This window comes from Symphalangus syndactylus, chromosome 11 (genome assembly GCF_028878055.3).
Source record: "Symphalangus syndactylus isolate Jambi chromosome 11, NHGRI_mSymSyn1-v2.1_pri, whole genome shotgun sequence".
Lineage (NCBI taxonomy): Eukaryota > Metazoa > Chordata > Mammalia > Primates > Hylobatidae > Symphalangus > Symphalangus syndactylus.
The window spans coordinates 116549988-116573716 of record NC_072433.2 but is presented as its reverse complement, the minus strand read 5'-3'; the positions used below and the strand labels follow the sequence as shown (position 1 = coordinate 116573716).

General features: G+C 34.1%; 1 protein-coding gene across 1 annotated transcript in view; it reads right to left on the bottom strand.

Moving 5' to 3' along the window:
• Positions 1-23729, bottom strand: part of ADAMTS19 (ADAM metallopeptidase with thrombospondin type 1 motif 19) — a 278081-nt gene that overhangs the window by 221910 nt on the left and 32442 nt on the right. The window contains exon 3 of the mRNA XM_055299284.1: positions 8345-8510. Within this exon, the coding sequence (XP_055155259.1) occupies positions 8345-8510 (166 nt within the window). The remainder of the gene's footprint in view (positions 1-8344; positions 8511-23729) is intronic.

Sequence of the window (23729 nt, the reverse complement as noted above, 5' to 3'; positions counted from 1 at the left end):
CAACATCTCTTCAGTATAAAAACTCTCAAAAAACTGGGGATAGAAGGAACATACATCAACATAATAAAAATCATACACCACAGGCCTACAGCTAGTATCATACTAAATGGGGAAAAACAGAAAGATTTTCTCTAAGATCTGTAACACTACAAGGATGCCCACTCTCTCCACTGTTATTCAGTATATTACTGGAAGTCCTAGCTAGAGCAGACAAGAGAAAAATATAAAGGTCATCCAAATTGGAAAGGAAGAAGTCAAATTATCCTTGTTTGCTGATGATATAATCCTACATTTGGAAAAACCTAATGACTCCACAAGAAAACTATTAAATCAGATAAATTCAGTAAAGTTGCAGAATACAAAATCAACACGCAAAAATCATTAGCATTTCTATATGCCAACAGTGAACAATGTGAAAAAGAAATTTAAAAATGTAACCCCATTTACAATAGCCACACATAAAATTAAATACCCACGAATTAACCAAAGAAGTGAAAGACCTCTATAATGAAAACTATAAAACACTGATGAGGGAAATTGAAGAAGATATCAAAAAGTAGAAAGATATTCCATGTTCATGGGTTGGAAGAATCAATATTGCTAAAATGTCCATACTACTCAAAGCAATCTACAGATTCATTACAATCCCTATCAAAACACCAATGACATTCTTCACAGAAATAGAAAAAAAAAAACAGTCCTAAAATTTATACGGAATCACTAAAAGACCCCAAACAGACAAAGCTATCCTCAGCAAAAAGAACAAAACTGGGGGAATCACATTACCTGACTTCAAATTGTACTACAGAGCTACAGTAACCAAAACAGCATGGTACTGGCAGAAAAACAGGTACATAGACCAATGGAATACAACAGGGAATGAAGAAACAAATCCACATACCTACAGCGAACTCATTTTTGAAAAAGGTGCCAAGAACATACACTGGGGAAAAGATAGTCTTGTCAATAAATGGTGCTGGGAAAACTGAATATCCATTTGCAAAAGAATGAAACTTTATCCCTATCTCTCACCATATACAAAAATTAGATCAAAATGGATTAAAGATTTAAATCTAAGACCTCAAAGTATGAAACTATTACAAGAAAACCTTGGGGAAAATCTCCAGGACATTGGCCTCAGCAAAGATTTCTTGAGTAATACACTACAAGCACAGGCATCTAAAGCAAAAATGAACAAATGGGATCACATCAAGTTAAAAAGCTTCTGCACAGCAAAGGATACAATTAACAAAGTGGAGACAACCCACAGAATGGGAGAAAATATTTAGAAACTATCCATCTGACAAAGGTTTAATAGCTAGAATATGTAAGTACCTCAAACAACTCTGTAGGAAAAAATCTCATAATCCAATCAAAAAATAGGCAAAATATTTGAATAGACATTTCTCAAAAGAAGACACACAAATGGCAAATAGGCACATGAAAAGGTGCTCAACATCATTGGTCACCAGAGAAATGCACATCAAAACTACAATGAGATATCATCTCACCCCAGTTAAAATGGCTTTTATTCAAAAGACAGGCAACAACAAACGCTGGCAAGGATGTGAAGAAAAGGGAACCCTTGTACACTGTTAGTGGGAATGTAAATTAGTAAAACCACTATGGAGAACAGTTTGAAGGTTCCTCAAACACTAAAAAGAGAGCTACCATATGATCCAGCAATCCCACTGCTGGGTTTATACCCAAAAGAAAGGAAATCAGTGTATCTAAGAGATATCTGCACTTCTATGTTTGTTGCAGCACCGTTTACAATAGCTAAGATTTGGGAGCAATCTAAGTGTCCATCAGCAGATGAACTGATAAAGAAAATGTGGTACTTATACACAATGAAATATTATTCAGCCACAAAAAGAATGAGATACAGTCATTTGCAGCAACATGGATGGAACTGAAGATCATTATATTAAGTGAAAGACGCCAGGCACAGAAAGACAAACATGGGATGGTCTCACTTATTTGTGGGATCTAAAAATCAAAACAATTGAACTCATGGACATCAACAGTAGAAGGATGGTTAGCAGAGCCTAGGAAGGCTGGTGAGGAGTTTGAGGGGAGGTGGGGATGGTTAATGGGTACAAAAAAAAGTTAGAAAAAATGAATAAGACCTACTATTTGATAGCACAATAAGTTAACTATAGTCAATAAAAATTGTATATTTTAAAATAACAAAGAATTTAATTAGATTATTTGTATCTCAAAGCATAAGTGGTTGAGGGGACGGATACCCCATTTGCCATCATGTGCTTGTTTCACAATGCATGGCTATATGAAGACATTTCATGTGCCTGATAAATATATACACCTACTATGTACCCACAAAAAATTTTAAAAATAATAAGAAATGAGGATACAAATACTATCTACCTCAAAGGATTATAGAAAACATAAAAATAAAATAACACATGTAACATAACTACATGAACTGGCACATGGTACATTTTATAGAAATGTGTTTTCTTTTTTTTTCTTTTAGAGATGAGATCGGGTCTCACTCTGTCACCCAAGCTAGAGTACAGTGGTGTGATCATGGCTCACTGCAGCCTCAAACTCCTGGGCACAGATGATCCTCCCGCCTCAGGCTCCCAAGTAGCTAGGACTACAGGTACACCACTACGACTGGCTAAACAAATGTTCTTATAATAACACAGAGTGGTAGAAAGAGATGACAGGCAAAATATTAGGAGGTAGACAACATCATGAGTAAACTCAATCAGACTTAGAGGAACAAAGGCAGAAGGTTAGATTAATACTTTTTTTTTTTTTTAGTCGTTACTTGTGTTTTTGTTGGGGGGTTTATTTTTAATTTTCAAGTGACTAGATAAATAGTCAAGGATATCAGAAGAGGCCTTTGGGAGGAGAGATGATGGGTTCAGTTTTAGATTTATTAAATCTGAGATGCTTGAGGACATCTGAATAGAAGTTACTATTACATATATATATGGAAGTCAGAAGAAAAATTGAAATGGAGACACTTTGGAATTAATCAATGTAAAGCTGAACCCGCACTGGCTTCGGATTATATCACCCTGGGAAAGTAGGTGGAATAGGAAGTAGAAAAAAAAAAAGGAAGTCCTGAGAAATGCCTGTATTCAGGGGTAAACAGATGGAAGAAGACATTCCCATAGAAGAGACAGAGATGGAGATGTAAGAAATGTAAAAGGAGGATAGTTTATAAAATGAGGCGGATAGTTTACAAAATGAGAGGCTTTTTATCTGTACCAAGAGTGGTAGATACATCAGGTAAGAGAGAGTTAGAAAAGTCTATTTCCCTCAGTGTCCCAGCTGGTGACAGCTGTGTTGGCCCCAATCTGTCAGTTTCCTGTGTGCTTATTTTCATTTAAATAGGCTACCTGGAAGATTCTAGGTTTCTAAAGAATCTCAACTTCATGGTTGACTCTGCCATATAAGTTATCCATTGTCTGTGAAAATCATGCATATTGAAGTAATCTTTTTATTAAGTTGCTCTCTTTGATGCTTTTATTATATACAACTATGCAGAGCTCATTCTTCATCTCCTAAATCTTTAGACCATGTTGTATCCAAATGCATGTATAAAAACAACACAGTTGATACTGTACACTTCCAGTCAGAGAAGAAATGTAGAATTATTCGCCAGTGCTCAGTGTGCGTTCTCTCTAATGCCCTCCACAGATTGACAATAATCTCCACAATACTTATGGTTGGAGTATGGGAACTAGTGTAGTAGTGGCCTGGTTAAGTCAGCTCGAAGAATGGAGATAGATGATCTCTACATCCTGCCTAAACCTTTGTCTTCAACTCTGTAAATCTCTTCTCTTTTCCTACTGAGTCTTAGACATACTCATGAGTTTATACTAAAATGTTAATACAAACTGATAATGTCACTTGAAGATAAAGTCCTTACCATGGCACTCAAGTCCCTTCAGTTTCTAGTCCATGACCACTTTTCCAGGGCTGTGTCTTATCAAGTACAGAAACTTGGTTTCCGCTCCCTCAATGCCTTCTCATGCCTTTATACTTTTTCATGAGTTATTCCTTCTGCTGAAATGTTCTTGCCTCATTAACATGCAACAGCATGCACTAAAAACTTCATGTTTCTCATTTTTAATACATAATTCACTTAATTCTGAGGACAGTCTTGAGGTTCAAGTATCACTATTCCCATTTTGTGTATGGTAAGTGGACCTTTGAGAGAGAAAGTAAACTTCCCAAGATCACAGAGAGAAGTAGCATAGGGATATGAACACAGGCAGTCTGATCCCAAAGTCCATTATCTCAACCTGGACTCTGTTCCCTTTTCTCCCTCTAGTCTTAATAAGTTTTACTTGATCTTTGAGACTCAAGTATCCATTTTCAGGAGCTTGGGATCTTGTATGCTAAGTCTATTGTAGTTCTTTTTTTTTTATTTTTCTATTTTTTTATTTTTATTTGTATTATTATACTTTAGGTTTTAGGGTACATGTGCACAATGTGCAGGTTTGTTACATATGTATCCATGTGCCATGTTGATTTCCTGCACCCATTAACTCGTCATTTAGCATTAGGTATATCTCCTAATGCTGTCCCTCCCCCCTCCCCCAACCCCACAACAGTCCCCGGAGTGCGATGTTCCCCTTCCTGTGTCCATGAGTTCTCATTGTTCAATTCCCACCTATGAGTAAGAACATGCGGTGTTTGGTTTTTTGTCTGTGTGATAGTTTACTGAGAATGATGTTTTCCAATTTCATCCATGTCCCTACAAAGGAAATGAACTCATCATTTTTTATGGCTGCATAGTATTCTATGGTGTATATGTGCCACATTTTCTTAATCCAGTCTATCGTTGTTGGACATTTGGGTTGGTTCCAACTCTTTGCTATTGTGAATAGTGCCGCAATAAACATACGTGTGCATGTGTCTTTATAGCAGCATGATTTATAGTCCTTTGGGTATATACCCAGTAATGGGATGGCTGGGTCAAATGGTATTTCTAGTTCTAGATCCCTGAGGAATTGCCACACTGACTTCCACAATGGTTGAACTAGTTTACAGTCCCACCAACAGTGTAAACTATCTGATCTTTGACAAACCTGAAAAAAACAAGAAATGGGGAAAGGATTCCCTATTTAATAAATGGTGCTGGGAAAACTGGCTAGCCATATGTAGAAAGCTGAAACTGGATCCCTTCCTTACATCTTATACAAAAATTAATTCAAGATGTATTAAAGACTTAAATGTTAGACCTAAAACCATTAAAATCCTACAAGAAAACCTAGGCAATACCATTCAGGACATAGGCGTGGGCAAGGACTTCATGTCTAAAACACCAAAAGCAATGGCAACAAAAGCCAAAATTGACAAATGGGATCTATTGTAGTTCTTATCACACTATGGTGTAATTGCTGAGTTACCAGTTTGTTAAAATAGTATATTGTTCACCTCTTGAGAATAGAAACTGTGTCATTTATCTCCACATTCCTGTAAGGTGACTGGTTGTGCTTACATTACAAACAAAAAAGCTAAGTTTCAAAAGTTAACGGGAATTGCTCAAGATTACCTAGGCCGGAGTGAGACTAAAGCTGGGCCTTGAACCTGCGGCCTCTGACTCTAAAACTCACGTGCTTTTCCCTCCTTTACATTATGTTCTAGTACAATAACACAACAAAGTCATTTTAAAACAGGAAAATCCCTGTTTGGAAAAAAATATTCATGTAAGCAATACATATAAACATAATCTACCTAAAACGTTGAAAACATTAAGAGAGTACAAAGACCAAGTTGAAGACAAGCAAACTTAATAATCTCATTTTCCAGAGTCAAATACTGCAACATTATGAAAATTTGGACCATGTTATTAATTTGTTACTGTATCAGCCTGAAGTAAGAAGAGAAAGGCTACAATTGGACATGTCAGTACCAGTAAATAAATATTTTATTTCACAGATTGCTAATTTTAAAATGATTTTTAAAATTCTGAGCCCTCAAAAAGCATCTGAAAATAGGTAAGCTCAGTAAATCATGTAGCTGATGATAGTTTAGCACTCCTTACATGCAAGTTCTTGACCCAAGTAGGTCAACATTTACATGTAACAATCATGCCTACTATATATATATAGAGAGAGAGTATATATCTGATATATATAGTATATATGATATATATAGTATATACAGTATATATAGTATATATGATATATATAGTATATATAGTATATACAGAGTATATATGATATATATAGTATATATAGTATATATGATATATAGTATATATATAGTATATAACTGATATATATAGTGTATATATAGTATATATCTGATATATAGATATATATAGTATATATCTGATATATATAGTATATATCTATATATATTATATATATCAGATATATATAGTATATATCTATATATATCTGATATATATAGTATATATCTATATATATCTGATATATATAGTATATATCTATATATATCTGATATATATAGTATATATCTATCTATATATATATCTGATATATATATCAGAAACTTTATGTACAACATTTGCCAAACATGAACTATGTATTTATGCTTTATTAACCTACTATAATTCAGAATTTTCTGAAAACCTTTTCTCTATGAATAATGGCATACAAAGCCTGCTTTGTGTCATCAGAGTACATGAGTAATTAGAACAGCTGGAACTTAACAATTATTCAAGTTACACAGTGCAGATTTTCAGTATAACTCGTACAAAGCAGATTTTCAGTATAACTCGTACAAAGCAATCTCCTTAAATGGACTAAATCCAAACTATTGCTGTTGTTTTTATCATTTCCCAGTGCAGAAGCTTTTCTTTTGCTTGCTCATAATGCTACAGTTTTTGTTCGGCCGACTTTTTCTCCTTTATATCTACAGTGTTTGTAATAGAGAAGAAGGATATGTCTTATTTAAACTGGCTTGATTGTGGACATGGAATACTGTGATGTGGAGACAGACTCAACTGCTTTTTATGATGATTCCTGTACAGACTGACATCATGACTTTTTACAAAAGAAAATAGAAGTAACAGATTAATTTCAGATAAAAATATATTCTAAATAGAAATATGTTATAATATTTTTCTGAATCTGAACACTCTAGGCAATTGTTGATATAGACATCCTCTGGTCTCTACAAATGTGATTTATTGTCACCATGCACATATCTAATCTAGCCTCAAATATCATAATCAATTTTAGAATTGATATCTTGATACAAGCTACATTGACAATTAAAATCTGCAAGTCAAATTTTAAAGTCCTTACACTGAAAATTTTTCAATAAATTCATATTTCCTCAGATTCTAACTGGAAATATTTCGTTTTTTTTTTTTTTGAGACGGAGTCTCGCTCTGTCACCCAGGCTGGAGTGCAGTGGCGCGATCTCGGCTCACTGCAAGCTCCGCCTCCCGGGTTCACACCATTCTCCTGCCTCAGCCTCTCCGAGTAGCTGGGACTACAGGCGCCCGCCACCACGCCCGGCTAATTTTTTGTGGAAATATTTCTTAGATCAGTAAATACCCTGAGATGTCTGGATTCCATGTCTAAAAATATTTCCTAGGAAAACTTTTAATTTTTTTCTGAATATTAGCTATGACTTTCAGATCCTACTTATGTAACAGAAATCATTCATTTTCCTCACCATACTTGCAAACACCACAGATCTCTGCCTAAGGGAAGTAAGAAAGTACATGAAACAGTCACCCTCATTTTGTTCCTGTAAAGAACTGGCAGACAAAAAGAGCCAAGGATTTGATGGTTGGGAATGTTTATGAGCCTCCGAAAAGTTCCAGACTTAAGGGATTTGAATACTGAGAACAAAATTCAAACGTATAAATCTTTACTCTTCTTCCTATTCTGCAGCTAATTTTAACCTCCAAAATGATTTTAGATGTGAAAAAGAAAATAAAGAAAAAGAAAGAGAAGATGAGGATGCTTCTAGTCCAAGTAAAGAGATATCTATGATGCTTTCACAGAGGTGGACTAAAATAAGGCTATGAGCTCACAGTATTCCGTTTCAGGGTATCTGGAATTATCTGTGTCATTTCTATTCCAGTAAAGTGAACAGTATCCCATGAGGAACACTTTACAATTCAAGAAAGTTATAGGATATATTATATGTTCATCTCTAAAGTCCTTTTGAGTTTCTATTTTTTGACATTAAAATGTAGTGCTTCATAAAAAAACTAAAAGATAATCCTATAATTGATAGATTTAATTGTTACTAACCACAAGATTCTACATTAAAAATAAATAAGTAAAGCTAGTAAATAGATGAGAGAGATTTTTTTAAAGTAGTCATCTCACATTGAATATTTACTTAAACTCTTTCAGGAGAAGGCATTTACCTGAAATGATACCACAGTAATGACTGTGAAGAGCTGACTTCTCTGTGACCTTTTCCTCCATGGACCTTTTCTGCCTATATACACGGTGTGGGTGACCTGTTATGGCCATTGTATCATTGAGTGGCTCAATAAATATGAAGTCCTCATTGAGCTGTATAAATCCCATCTGGAATATATAACACAAAAAGATACATAAGAAATATCATTTGAAAAAATACTTTTAGATTCTTCCATTCATACATTCTGTTTTTGTTAACAAACATGCATACAGTCTTCTAGTGAAACTAACTTAGCAACCCCACTAGTAAGGTAACTGTCTTCCCATTTTATTACTTCATCTTTATGTACTTTATTGCACTAACATAAACTTCATTTAGTTAATCTTAGTCCGTGTGGGTGGGAGGCTAGACGCCAGCAACAGATGCACAGTAAAAATTTTGGAATGTTAAAGGCTCACTTTGGGAGACCCTTGGGGTCACTTAAATGTACAGCATGTACAGAAAGAGCAATACACTTTTTAATTGCATACATGACACAGTCCAACTTTTTGACAGTCATTGTTTAATAAAGTAATTCATATAACATATTAAGACAAATGCAAGAGACAAATGCAAGAAGCATCAAAATTAATATATAAAATATTCTTAAAGTCTTTTACTATATATTTTAAAAGCCCTTGAAGAATAAGTTAGAGAAAAATGAAGCATTACTTACATAAACAAGTTTCATTTCACATAGTGACATGTTTTAAAAGTCATCCAATTGTGAGATAGAGGGTTAAAATTGTATAATACAGTTATGATCAATAAAAAGTACTTATAACAAGTAGGTATACTTGTAATATTTTGAGGCTAAGCTGAGTCATTTCTTCCTTTCCTTTTCTAGAATATAAATTTACATTATAACTAGGAAAGTATTCCACATGAAAGAACATGCTATGACTTGATCTTTTCCATTTTTAGTATTTAACTCTGTATAATTAATATATATAGATAGCATACATTCAACTACATTATCTCTTTAGCAAATAGTTTTGAATAAATCATATACTAAAACCTGTATTGCTAATATCCAATCTGCTAATATCAAAGTTCTTAATTCTGTTTTGAATTATCAATGTGAATTTTATGTATATTTCATTTCAATTTGATCCACATGTAAGTGGCACAATAATAATATAATTATTTTCTAAAGTGAAAATTAAACAAATACATATACCCTGAAAGAAATGCATGTTTTCTTTGGAAGTATCGAAGAAATTTTTAAAAAACTTGTTTGAATTATTAGACAGTATTGCATCTTCCATTGCCAATATTCTACCTTGTTTCATTCTGTACCAAATAAAGTAAATTGAGGGTAAATCTTAAAATCCTAATCAATCTCATTGAATGAGTTTTATCACTAAAAAATTATCAAGAATGAGAATAAGCAATTTTATCACTTTGATCTGTCCCCCTCCTCTCTATCCCTTTCTCTCTCTCTCTCTCCCTCTATTGCTTTCCCTATATCTCAATCTCTCTCTCTCTTGCTCTCACTCTGGCTCTCGCGCGCGTGCGCGCACACACACACACACACACACACACGTACAAAAGCACACAGATATATTCGGGGGTAGGAGATAATGAAGAAAGATTTACTCTAATGAACCTTTAAAAATATTAGGCATATATGTGGGCCAAATATTTTTATAATTTTAATATTCCTTCAAATAACTTCAAATAAGTTCTTTCATTTTCCATACATATTTTATTTCTCTCAATCTGAAACTAGCTTGAATTTTAAGGTAATTACATCAAATCCAGCAGTTTTTCCCTTGAGTTTAATGAGAAACAAGAAAATATTAAAGATAAAAATTATTAAATAATAGCAATTTTATCACCTCGATCTGTCCCCCTCCTCTCTCACCCTTTCTCTCTGTCTCCCTCTATTGGTTTCCCTATGTCTCAATCTCTCTCTCTCTCTCTCTCTCTGTCTCTCTCACACACACACACGCACACACACACACACACACACACACACGCACACAAATACATGTGGCCGTAAGGGATAATGAAGAAAGATTTATTCTAATGAACCTTTAAGAATACTGGGCATATATGTGGGCCAAATATTTGTATAATTTTACTATGTCTTCAAATACCTTCAAATAAGTTCTTTCATTTTCCATACATATTTTACTTCTCTCAGTCTGAAACTAGTTTGAATTTTAAGGCAATTACACCAAATCCAGCAGTTTTTCCCTTGAGCTTAATTTAATGAGAAACAAAAAAAATATTAAAGATAAAATTATTAAGTAATAGCCATTAAAGATGTAGTACATCTACATATAAATTGAGAATAGTTGGTGGTGTGCTACACATTATTGATCTAGGCTAAAAATAAAGAAATATGTTATTCTTGTCTTATGGATTAGTGTGATTCTGAGTCACTAAGTTTTCAAGGTCGCTATTAAAATTGACAGTGAGGCTGATGATTAAAATAATAATTATGATGCTCAGCACAGCTCAGGCAAACATGCTCAGTTTCTGAAAATCATAAATTTGTGATTCCATACATCCTTTCAACCAGGTTATAAACATGGTTAGATTTATAACAATAAACCTTATAAAATTTAATTGCACACTATCACATAAAATTTAATGACTCCAAGAACAGATTCTGAACTGGGTTCATAACTTACTGCTAGCTGTGTAACTACGAGTAAGTTACAGCATCTTTATCCAAACCCCAACTTCATAGGGTTATTTCGAGGATATCTTTTTAAACAAATAAATATATATATATTTTAAAAATACACATATCCTTCTAACTAACAAGTTAGAAGGAACAGAAAGCAATGCTCTTATCATGGGTAATGCTCTGATAATGGGTAACTAGTCAATAAATGTTTGCTGTTACTTTAATTTTAATAATAAGGACAATTATAATAAATATAAGCACCCAAACATTTGAGTATAGGCTGAAAAACTCACAAAGTCCAAAGGATCTAACTTTATTAATTTTTGTATCCCTGTTAGCATGTAAATTACTGTCTGAAATAAATTATATTGTTTTGTTATGATTTGGAAGCTTCTTCATTACATAACATTTTCTGTTGTATTAGAATTTTATCTATAGACACTTTTAAAAACAAGAAAGCTACTTTTAAAAGGAAAAAACAAGTCGGAATAATTATAAGTGATGACTCATTCATTCAATAAATGTTTATAGTCTGACCACTGTGTTCCAACTCAGTTCACTCTGGGGCATATTTAGCACCAAGAGTCACACCATGAATTTTCTATCTGGGCCTAGAATACTATCCTATGGCACACAAAGTGCCCTAGCATGAATATGTGTCATTCAAGATACTGGCTCATATTAAAGCAGAATTATAGAAAATCTTGAGGTTTTCGTGTCCCCACAAAGGGCTCACTTTTTCCATTAACAAAATAGTTTTATCTGCACTGCGATTTTACAAGCTATGAAGCAACATGAACCCATATTAACCTTTCTGCACAAGTACCCCCGTGCTGGGCAATCCACAATTAGGCAGCCTTTGCTTTAGTGCAAATATTATCCTCTGAATTTTAGCAAGAAATAAAAGATTATGTGAATGAATATGGCACAATGCATTATCTCAAATAAATGCCTAGTATATAAGTGTTTTTCATATTTTCCTTTTTAACTTTTTCAAAATAATTTTAACTCGAGTCATTTCATGTAAATATCTGGATGTAAAATTAAGTTTAACAGTTGTTTTCTAATTTATTTCTATCTTCATAGGCATTTTCTCATATGATGACATCTGTTCTTTTGTCATTTAATGTTATTTGATTTCTCAATTTAGTAAGAATTTCTGTATTTTGCAATTTAGCATTGCTTTTGTGAAAATAAGCTACCAGTCATTTCTTTTCTTACTGGTTGAAATTTCTTTTTCTCTATTTATGTGGCTCTGTGCTTTTTTAAAATAACCATTAACTTTTATCTCCATGTAGATGTGCTGACACTAAAACCAACTTCTAAGCAAAAGATAAAATTTGATTTGGACAATGAACAGGGATGTTCATATATTGTTTCTTTACCTCATTAATTATAAGTGGTTCATTTATTCAAATTCAAGTTAATTATGGGCTATTAAATAGATAAACAGATCCTAAAGCATATAAGATCTAACTAAAAAGTTAGAAGGAACAGAAAGCAATATGATACTCTCCATTCTTTTCCCCCCTTCTACTGGGATGACTATTTCACTTTAACTATCTCAGTTCCAAATCACTGACATAACCAAAGTACTACTACAATTATCTGAAATTTTCTCTTCATTCTTCCATGCTCGTTTCTTGCAATTTTCTTCATGTTCCAGAACCTCTAATTTTTTGATAAAGTTTCAGTGAACTGGCTTAAGGTATTTTTTGAGGCTCAGTTGAACAAATATGTATTGAGCATTCATTAGGTACTTAATATTGTAAGAGTTGTGATAAAATCCTATTTTTAAAAAACGTGATCCAGCAATTCCACTTCTGGGTATATATTCAAATGAAATGAAATCAGTATGTCAAAGAGAGATCTGCACTCTCAAGTTATTGCACCACTATTAACAATAGGGAAGGTGTGGAATCAACCTAAGTGTCCATTAACAGATGGATTAAAAAATGGTGTGTGTGTGTGTGTGTGTGTAGACGGAATACTACTCAGACTTCATAAGGAAAATCCTGTCATTTGTGACAACATGGATGTATGTGAAGGGCATTATATTAAGTAGAATAAGCAAAGTAAAGAAAGACAAATACTGCACAATCTCACTTACATGTATAGAGTAAGACTGATAGAAGCAGAGAGTAGAATGGTGGTCAGAAGAAGGAGAGAAAGGGAGTTTGGGAAGATGTTGGTCAAAGGATCCAAAATTTCAGTTAGACAAGAGGAATAAGTTCAAGAGATTTACTGCACAACATGGTGACTGTAATTAAAAATGATGCATTGTATATTTGAAAATTGTCAAGAGAGTAGATTTTAAATGTGGTCATTACAAAAAACTAATAAGTATGTGAGATAACAGACACATTAATTGATTTAATCTTTGCATAGTGTATACACATATCAAAACATTTTGCACACCAAAAACATGTGCATTTGTGATGTACGTATTTGTAATTTTTGTCATTTAAAGTAATTTAAAAATATATAGCATATCATAATAACTAAATGTCCTAAGTGCTGATGGACACGTGAAAGGTGATAGATCATTATAAATTTAGGATCTGAGAAAGGTCCTGAGGGACAGCAGGATTTGCATCAGACAAGTGCAAGGATGTTCCTTATAGAGGAGGCATTGTGAGTGAGGGCAAAGCGGATGGAAAGTCTAGGCAACAGTTGGAAGATGTCTGGTTTGAGCAGAGAAATGGGAAAATATAGTCAGAAAATAAAATAAACTCATATAATTTAAAAAACATGACAATGTTCTTGATGGGACAAGGAAAGCCAATGTCTTGAATATCGAATATCTTAGGATATAAGTCTACTGTCCCAATATAAGGTACATCCGAGAATTAGCGAGACATTCAAAGAAGCAGAAGTGTTTTGGTTGTAAACAGTGCTAAGAGAAGTTGCTTAAAGCCTTTAGAATCAGTATATGCTTGTAAAAACATGTTAGACAAATGTCTGATGCAGTACATGATCTGAACTTCTATGTAACTTTCTTTTTTTTTTTTTTTTTTTTTTGAGATGGAGTGTCACTCTGTCACCCAGGCTGGAGTGCAATGGCATGATCTCGGCTCACTGCAACCTCCACCTCCTGGGTTCACGTGATTCTCCTGCCTCAGCCTCCCTAGTAGCTGGGATCACAGGCGCCCACTACCACCCACATATTTTTAGTAGAGATGGAGTTTCTCCATGTTGGCCAGGCTTGTCTTGAACTCCTGACCTCAGGTGATCCGCATGCCTCGGCCTCCCAAAGTACTTGGACCACAGGCATGAGCCATGGCACCTAGCCTGGCTTAATTTTCTTAAGTATTTTCTCATAAGGTTATAGTTTATTAATATATCTCATTATAAAGCATTATATAGTTTAAAATGTAGGCATGACATATGGATTGGCATAACTTATAATGCCTCAAGTTTTTCTTATGCTATATTCAAATAAAATATCATTTCAGTATTACTGTAAATGGGAGTGATTTGTCATGCATTTGTGCTTTCTATATCTACATATAAATCTGTATTAAACTACACTTCTGACACCATATCTATCCTATTGTCTTATCATGTTAAAACACTCTTCCTGATGATCCTTTCAATGTTTCCACAGTATGCTCAAAAAGATAAAATCCTTCATGAAGGTATACGAGGCCTATAAGGCTATGAGAATGGTATCGTCTACCTCTCCAGTTTTACTTTTACTACTCAAGCTTCATATATAACAATAACAGACAAACTTTTACTATGTGAACAAACACATTTCAAAATAACCTTTAGTTGCCTGATTACATCTTGGCATATTGCACATACTGCCTTCTCTTTCCAGGATGCCATTGTGCCTGTGAAGAGCTATCAGTTCTTCAAAATCAAGCAGACCCTGTCCTTTCTCCAAAGTAACCAATGCCTTCCCTATCTAATTCTACACCACACATTTTCTGTTGTTGCACTAATAGGTCTACTGTGGTTATAGTTTCATGTCTTTCTGATTAGACCATGAGCTACTTGAGGCTTTGGAATAGTGCTCGTCTTCATGCCTTCAATACATAAGGTCTAATATATAACATGGCAGACTTGGTAGAATATTTCAAGGTTTTTGTTTTTCCTTTTCCTTTCTTTTAATTCTCTTTTCTATTTTCTTTCCTACAATCTTTTCTGATCATACAAACAGAATTTAAACATAGTGGAACAAAAAATATGGTTTAAAAAATTCTTCTAAATCCTATGATACAGGATAATTACATATGAATGTATGTATATACTTCTAGTCAATTTGAATACACATATATATTTGTATTGTATATGTATCTGTGTGTGGGCATACATTTGCATGTGTACACAGGCATAGAAATATATTAGAATTTTATATTCTACTTTGTCCCATTTAAGAAAAGCTTGTTTCTTAATAGCATTATGTGATCTTTGTGTGTTTTTTAATTGCCAAATAATAGTTTATCCTCTAAATATATCATAATTTTATTACTTATTTTTTCACCCAACTCTTTATTCAATAAATGCTTATTAGTATCAACTTGGTACAGTTAGAGCTCAGGGAACAGTAGCGAACAAGGTGGTCAAGGCCCATCATCAACATACACTCTAGGAAAGAAAACGATGCACCATTTATCCAGCTGGGTCAAAAAGATCTATATTTGCTTCATAATCTGTTGTTAAGCTTTATGTTGATTACTTATAATCTGATTTCTGTCTGTGTTCTATTTTGCAATAAAAAATAAGACGAAAATACAGCCAGAAAGTATCCCAACAGATACCCAAAGACTAAGGCAGGCATTGCTAGTGACCACCTGAGAAGATGAATTCACCATCCTCACAGGACAAGAGTGAGATCCCCAGAGACTGAGGAGCATCTCTGAGGAAAAGAGTCTCCCAAGAAGCCACAAATGTGTCCCATGAAAGACTGTCCCTTTAAAGCACCTGGCAAATGCAGAGCTCAGCAATAATATCCCAAAATGCCATCTGTCACCTAAGAACCTGCCCCTCCTTCTGGGTGTCCCTTAACAGTTCCAATGCTAGAGGAGCCACAGAAAGCCCAGTGCACTGAATAGGAGGACTGAAAGCCATAGGTGCAGAAATAACAAGGCCTCTGACTTCATTCTCCCTTTTTCACTGGATATAATTTCTTCTAAGAAAGCCTGAATGCGGAAGGCATGTGGCTGATTCATTTTAACTTTATGTGAATTTTGACAGTTTGATGATTACAGAATAAATATTTGAAAGATTAAATAGAGAATTTTGTGACTAAATTTACCAGAAGTCTTCTCAGAACCTACAAATAAACACCAGAGATAAAACTAGGAGGGGCGGGCAAGAGTTTTATTATGACCCTTGAGTCTTATTTACTCAATGAAAAGCTATACACGTATAATATGAATTCAAGTAGTGCCAAGTACTAGGAATGGGTTACAGAGGGATGTAGAAATGGCCTTTTAAATGAGGGGACCTCAGAGAAGAGACTTCATCTGTGGGAAGTGGGAATGTGAAATGGTTATCAGAAAGAAACCCAGGGGCATTCCATAGCAGATTCACTTACTTAATTCATATTCAAAAACAATCCCTGATGAAAGTCCTCTTTGTTTTTTAAACCATCTATATTTTCTTGGACACTGCTTACAAATTTTATCATGGTGTGCTTCATGAGGGCTTCTTGTGGTATATCTTTCAACACAGTCATATTTCACTTACATAATTACACAGGAACAAGTTCACTCCTACAAATGAAAAATATATGGCTGCTCTTCATTTTCTTGTAAACTGCTGGCCTTTTCTATCTTTTCCTTTGACGTTTAATAGAGATAGAGATTTTAAAAGGTTCAAAATGTGCCTTTTCAACTCTATCATATACAACATCACAAGTATGAGAATAAATAGAAGCTACTCTTTGGACTCTATGGTGAAGAGGTAAAAAGGAAGTGGTGAAGACTGGTCAAGTGGAAAAGGAGTGCCCCATCCTCACATTTAGATATCCAAAATGACTGCTTTAGTTGTTGTTGCTCTTGTTCTGATGGTTATCTCATTTCTCATTGTATATTGTAATTTTTGATCAATATCAAGAGAAGCTATTATGTACATTCTTGTATCCATTCACCTTACTGTAATCTCTTGTTACATGTAATAATTTGTAATTATTATTTTGGGCTATCTATGAATTCTTTAAATATGCAAATAACATGTTAAAAACAGGGAGCAAATTTATTTTAAAATCTACTTCTTAGTTGTTCACCAGTCTAGCCCAAATCTAGTATGTTCCATTGCAACTTCCTGATTATTATTTAACGTTCATTACAAATATACCTATTGAATACCTGCCATGCGGCAGTATGCAAGTAATTGAGGATTCAAAGATGAAAACAGAATGAACCCCTGTCTTCATGGACTTTGTATATTTAGTGGGGATGATGAGGGAAGGACAGACAAAAATCAGGTATTCAGAAAAATACACTTAAGAAATTCTAAATGGTAAAAAGCAGTATTAAAGAAACAAAGAAAGATCCAAAAAAAAAAAAAAAAAAAAAAGAGTGAATGCTAGAGAAGCCAGAAAGCGTAGCTCAATAACTGAGGAGATGGCATTTGAAGCAATAACTAAAGTGAAAGAAGGAGCCTGCCATATGAAAACGAACTTAAATTGGGAAAAGATGGTGTCCCAGGTGAGTGATGCCATAAATCAAGGCTGTAATTCTGGAAGATATGTAGGAGAAACTCAACAAATGTACTTTATGTTCACAAAAGTGTACGCTTCTAATTATCATTTATAACAACATATGTTTGTGTCCCATGTGTATATGTCACAGCAAAACATATTTCAAAAAGTAACAAATAAAGAATAATATAGCTATAATGCTTTGTAGCAGAAGAAACAGGATTGCTCCTATAAACCTTTCATTTTTCAAAAATGAAAAATAAAGAATAAATATAGCTAGAATACTTAGTACCAGAAGAAATGATGTTGCTCCTGTAGGGCAGAAATCAAAGAAGGGGAGAAGGGGCAGGATATTTTATTTCTTATAGTAAGCATTAGCTTTGTAAATGATGTACATATGACTTAGATTAATTTAAAAGAAAGATTGAAATGGAGAGACACAAGACATGTTGAGAGGCTACTGCAGTAATTAAAGCAATAAATAATGGTGGCATTAGTGTAAAGTCTATTAGGAAAACCTACATACAAGCCAAACTCAGTTAAAAACTGACAGGTGGTGTGGAGACTGAGGCAGGGATAGGAGTCATTCATAAACAATGATGGCCGCAAAAACAGAGCAAACAGGTTGGCAGGACATGATTCATGTAGAGCTCTCAAGACCCTAAGCCATTTAGATTTTATTTGAAGTGTAATTGGAAGCAAATGATGGTGGATGGCACGATCTAATGTAAATCTGAAGAAAACCATTCTTGCTTTTTTTCAGAAAACAGATTCTAGGGTGACCAAAAGTAGAATAAGGGAGGCCAGTTTGAAGTCAGTTCCAATAATACAGGTGCAAGATCACAGTGGCTAGGCTAAGGAGGCAACGCATGGTGACTGGACTAAGGATGTGGAAAAAAGTAAACAGATCTGACATTTATTTTGGATTCTCACCCAAACCAGATGGCAATCATCTAAATGTGTTAATGGTGTGATATTGGGACATGGAGGAACAGTGGCACAGAAGAATTAAGGATTACTCCAAAGTGTCTAGCTTTAGTACTTAAGAAGGAAGAGACAGCTGCCTGTAATTGAAATATGCAAGTCAAATCATGGAGCTGAAACAGATTTTAGGGATAGAGAATCAAAGTTTCTGATGAGAACTTATCAGCTCTGATATATTTGTGAGACATCCAAAGGGAAAAGTCAAGAAGTTGGAGAATGAAGCTTACTGGATAGTTTTCTGCTAGAGACACCTATCTGGGAGTTGCCAAAATAATGATCATTTTTCAATCCCTAAGACTGAATGATATTATTCAGTAAAAGACGGTAGAGAAAGAAAAGAACAGGGCCTAAGATCAATCTCTGAGGACCCTAACACTGGTTAGAAGAGAAAGAACAAGCAAAGGAGATTATGGAGGAAGGCCTAGTGAGGTTAAAGAAAAAGTGAAAGCTTGTAAGGTTGATTTTTTTTTTTTTTTCAAAAAACAAAATCAGAATTAATGCCTTCTCAATTTGGCTTTGAAGAAAAGAAAAGAGTAAGCTCTCCTTTAGTTCACTCAGAGGAACCTCCTGCCCGTGTCTAACCCACATTGCTCAGGCTTAAAATTTTAGTAGTGCTATGCAAGATGATCAAACACATGTGTTCATGCTGTTGTTAAAGTCAATAGCAAGAGCTGAGCAAAGAAACATTTCCATGTCTTCATCCATCAGGATTCTCAAAAGTCATAACAACGTGGCTTCTTTTTGTTGCAAAAGAGAAAATTTTACATGTTCCATATTGTTGAGTTACAAGAATTTAAATCTACTAACTAACTTTGACCTATATTATTTCTTAACCAGAAAGGTGGCTTCCAAATCACCACCCACCCTAGCAGTTAATGAGTTGGTGCACATTCAATTGTACACCTAGTTGTTAAAGGGTTAGTCACTCAGTGATTTTTTGGAGGCATTCACCATGGTGATGAGCCTTTGCAGCACTTATCTCATGCAATTCTAGCCCAGTTATGTGCTTTAAGTGGAAGAGAATGAGACCACTGAGAAAGCTGCACAGCTGTGATTTGGGGAAGCACTCATCACTGCCAGGTCTTACTGGTGACCTCACAATTGACAGAGATGTTGCCAACCTCCTACATACCCCTAGAGAGTAGATGCAAATTCATTTTACCATGGAAACAAGATTAGTGGAGCAAACTACTCAAGGACCATAGCATTGGTAGTCAGAGAAATGGAAAATCTGTTGCAACTTATTTTCACGATTCAATTAAAGGTCAAATGAATACAATAATGTATTCAACAATATTTATTGAGTGTATACTCTGTGTTAATGTTCCAGATGCAGGAAATATAGCAATGTGCAAAACAGTCATTTTAATACAGGCTGACAATCTTAAATATCTTTACAGTAATGAAGAAATTTACTTATTATAGATTTAATGTCCTCCTTGCCACTTGTACCATCAGCAAAATGTGGTGATGGTGTTGTGTTTTTCCCCCACTTAGAACCCTTGGATAATTCTCCCCAATTCCCATTCTAAATGACATAAATAAAACCCAAGAAATTATAATTATGTGTCCCCCCCCTTAAAAGGAACAATGTATGTACTTTGTACCAACAAAATTCTTTCTTTCATGGCCTGTTTCTCAACCATGACACTCCCAAATACAAATGTAGCTATGAAAGGAGAACTTAAAGAACACATTTGACCTTTTTTTCTTCCCAGCCTTTCCATACTCTCCCTTTTATACATATCCCACCAGTGAGAACAGAGGCCAAAAATCTAATGTAATCTCTTGCTGATTTATCAGAGGCTGCTATAGGAGATCATACAGCTGAAGAGCTGATATAATATGGTATAAACTCTGAATCAATCCCAAAACACTCTGCACATACCAGACCACGTCAAGACTATTATGTCCATGCATGGCCATGCATCATGTTTTAAGAAAGACAATTATAAACATAAGAACATCAAAAGAAATTAGGGTTAAGTTGGTTCCAAATTCAAGCGAAAGAAGGAACCATTCATCAATGTTACTGATAAATATTTAAAATTCTGTTTACTCCTTTCAGTCACCAGTAGAGCAATCACTACTCTGAGGCAATCCACCTCTCTACTAGACAGTGGTGACTATCCATTAAAGTTTTTATAAAAGGCCCAGAATGCTTCCACACCATATCTATATACCCTGAGTTCTGATTCTGTATCTTAAGCACCCTTTTCTACTTCAAATATATGACAAATATTCTCATGGTCCCGCTAGTATAACCATTTGTGGTATGAGATGGGCTTATTGTCCTTCTTCATTCGTATTTTTCTTGGATGTTCTGTAGTGTATAAATGCTTTTCTTAGATTCAATTTCTTTTGATTCTAAATTATGGCAATGAATGCTGAATGAAAAATGTCTCTGGAATGAAGAATGCATTGAAATAAGAGACTATAAGTATGCCTTTAGGAGCCTGGTGCATACTGGCACAGGATAACAAAATGGAAAGTGTTTTAATTTATTGTCTTTAGTCATCCTTTATTAGGGAATTCCTCAAACCTTCAGAAATGTACAATAATAGAGTGCTCACATATCCACCCTCAGTATTTAACAAATATTAATAATTATTTGCTACATATCTTTTAAAAAAATAAAAAACAATTTATTGATTCAGTTGAAGTGGACCCTATACAACTTCCCAAAGCCAATTATTTTTCTTATGGCTCAAAAGTAATTACTACACAGAAGATGGTGCTATTTTTTGCACCCATGGTTTTTTATTCTCACTACATACGCTTTGCCAAATGTTGCAATGAAAATGACTGGACTTATTTAAAAGAGTTCCCTCTGGTCAGTGTCAAGATAAACTCTGAAGGTAGAACAAAAAGAATGAACTGATGTTTGGATGTGTAATTTGAAAGAAAGAAAAATTCACAATATGAGGATCACAATATAATTTTGGCCCATGTCAATATGGCCATCGATTTGAGAATAATGTGGAGAAAGCAGAACTGGAGATTGCAGGGGAAGAAGAGACCAACTCAGTTAAGAACATGTTAAACTTGGTGTATCTATTAGATTTCATATTTAAATTTCAACTAGGTAGCTGGAAATACAATTACGGAGTTAAACAAAGAGGTCTGAACTAGAGTTATATGTTTTGAAGTCATTGGCAGATAGTTGGCATTCAGGCCATGAGACTGGATTAGATTACCAAGTGATTGTAGACAGAGAAGAAAAGGAGGCCTAAGACTGAGCACTAGTACATGCCAGTGTAAAGGATACACAGAGAAAACTAATAATCAATAAAACAATCTGAAAGGGAACAGTCAGAGACGTGTGGTGTCCAGGATGGCCAATGACAAAAACGTGTATCAAGAAGGAAGGCATGATCAGCTATTTCCAGTGTTACTGATGATAAGCTAAGCACTGAAAATCAGTAGCCCCACAGGAATACTTTTCCCCAGCAGCTCCATAGCTTCTATCCTTCGTAATTAAGTATTTTGAAATATAGATATTTCTTTGTTTACAAGTCAAATGAAAAAAGTAAATATAACTACCATTCCATTATTTATTTCATTAATACTAAATGCAATATAATTTTTATGGAAGATGGGGAAAATATCCAACTTCAAAATTCATCATGCATACATATGGACTTTATAATTTTAATATTAATGGATAGAATTTCTGTAATTTGAAAGGAACATGAAATATAAAAAGTAAAATATTTGAGAGCAATCCACCAAGAACAAACAGCAAAGTAACTAGGGTGTGATTCTTATGAAATAGAAATATGTGAGTAATAGTCATCTCTGTCTTCCATCTTCGTTGTCATAAAGAATGAGTTCATCCATCCAAAGCTTTATTTAAACTAATGGTAGAACTTCTCTACTATCCTTGCAAGTTTTAACTGCTATATGCAGCCAAGACGTTAAAAATATTTTTGATACTGATTTCATCATTGAAGGAATTAACTATTCATAAATTATTTTTAGCATTTGTTAACAGAATTAGAAACATATTAATGTTCTTATCTAAGAGACTGACTGAAATTACTGAACAGGTAGAGTCAAAGACAGAATCAGGATGCTTCCTAGCAATCTCTTTCATAGTTGAGATTAAATCTTCATTTAAATAGCTAGAAATCTACCAAATACTCTCATCCTATGTGATTAAACAGTTACTTCTTAACAAAATTACAAAGCATCTTAGTTGAAAGTTATTCAAAATACTGAAAGAGAAATTAACAGATGAAATGCAAAATGAATCGAGAAAACATTTGGTAAACACATGATTATAGCACATCTGTTTCGCAAAGAGGCAAACACTAAGATCTTAGTAGCCAAATGAGTACATGATATATATAATTCACAAAAAAATAAAAACAAGTAGAGAAACAGGTGTGGAATCATGATCATTCTTGGCCAGCAATTAAAAGAATGTAAATTCTAACAATCAGGCACAATTTCAATGTTTCAAATAGCAATTAAAAATAGCACATAAAATTATAACATATAGTTGATAAAAATGAAGTGAACCTGGGACCTTCAAACTTCACTGATGACTCATTAAATCAGTGCCCTCTGGGAAATCCTTGAAGAACCATGTTACTTACCCCTCTGGGTTCACAAATTACACTTCTTGTAATTTATTCTTGGGATATATTCAAAATTAGACCTCCTTCGTTTGTTTTATGAAATTTGACAGTATAAAAGTATTACAGAAAAATATATAGACAAGATCTGATTATGAGTTTGGAGTAGGGAAGTTCTTCTTAAAGAAGCACATAAAGCAGCAACTATATAGTGTAATATTCACTTTGCATAATTTTAAACAGAAACTATCTCAACATCTACCATTAAGAAAATGGTAAACTGTATTATGGCATGTTCAGGAAAAACACATTATATAGTCTAAATCTGGCTTTACTGAAGTTTATGTGGCAATACTGTGAAATGTGTGTGATAAGTTTCTTTAAAAATGGTAAAAGTTATATACACTATGATTTGAATTTATTTTAAAATAATACAGTAACAAGAAAACAGACTGGTAGTAAAAACAGTATAGCAAAATTCAAATAGTGA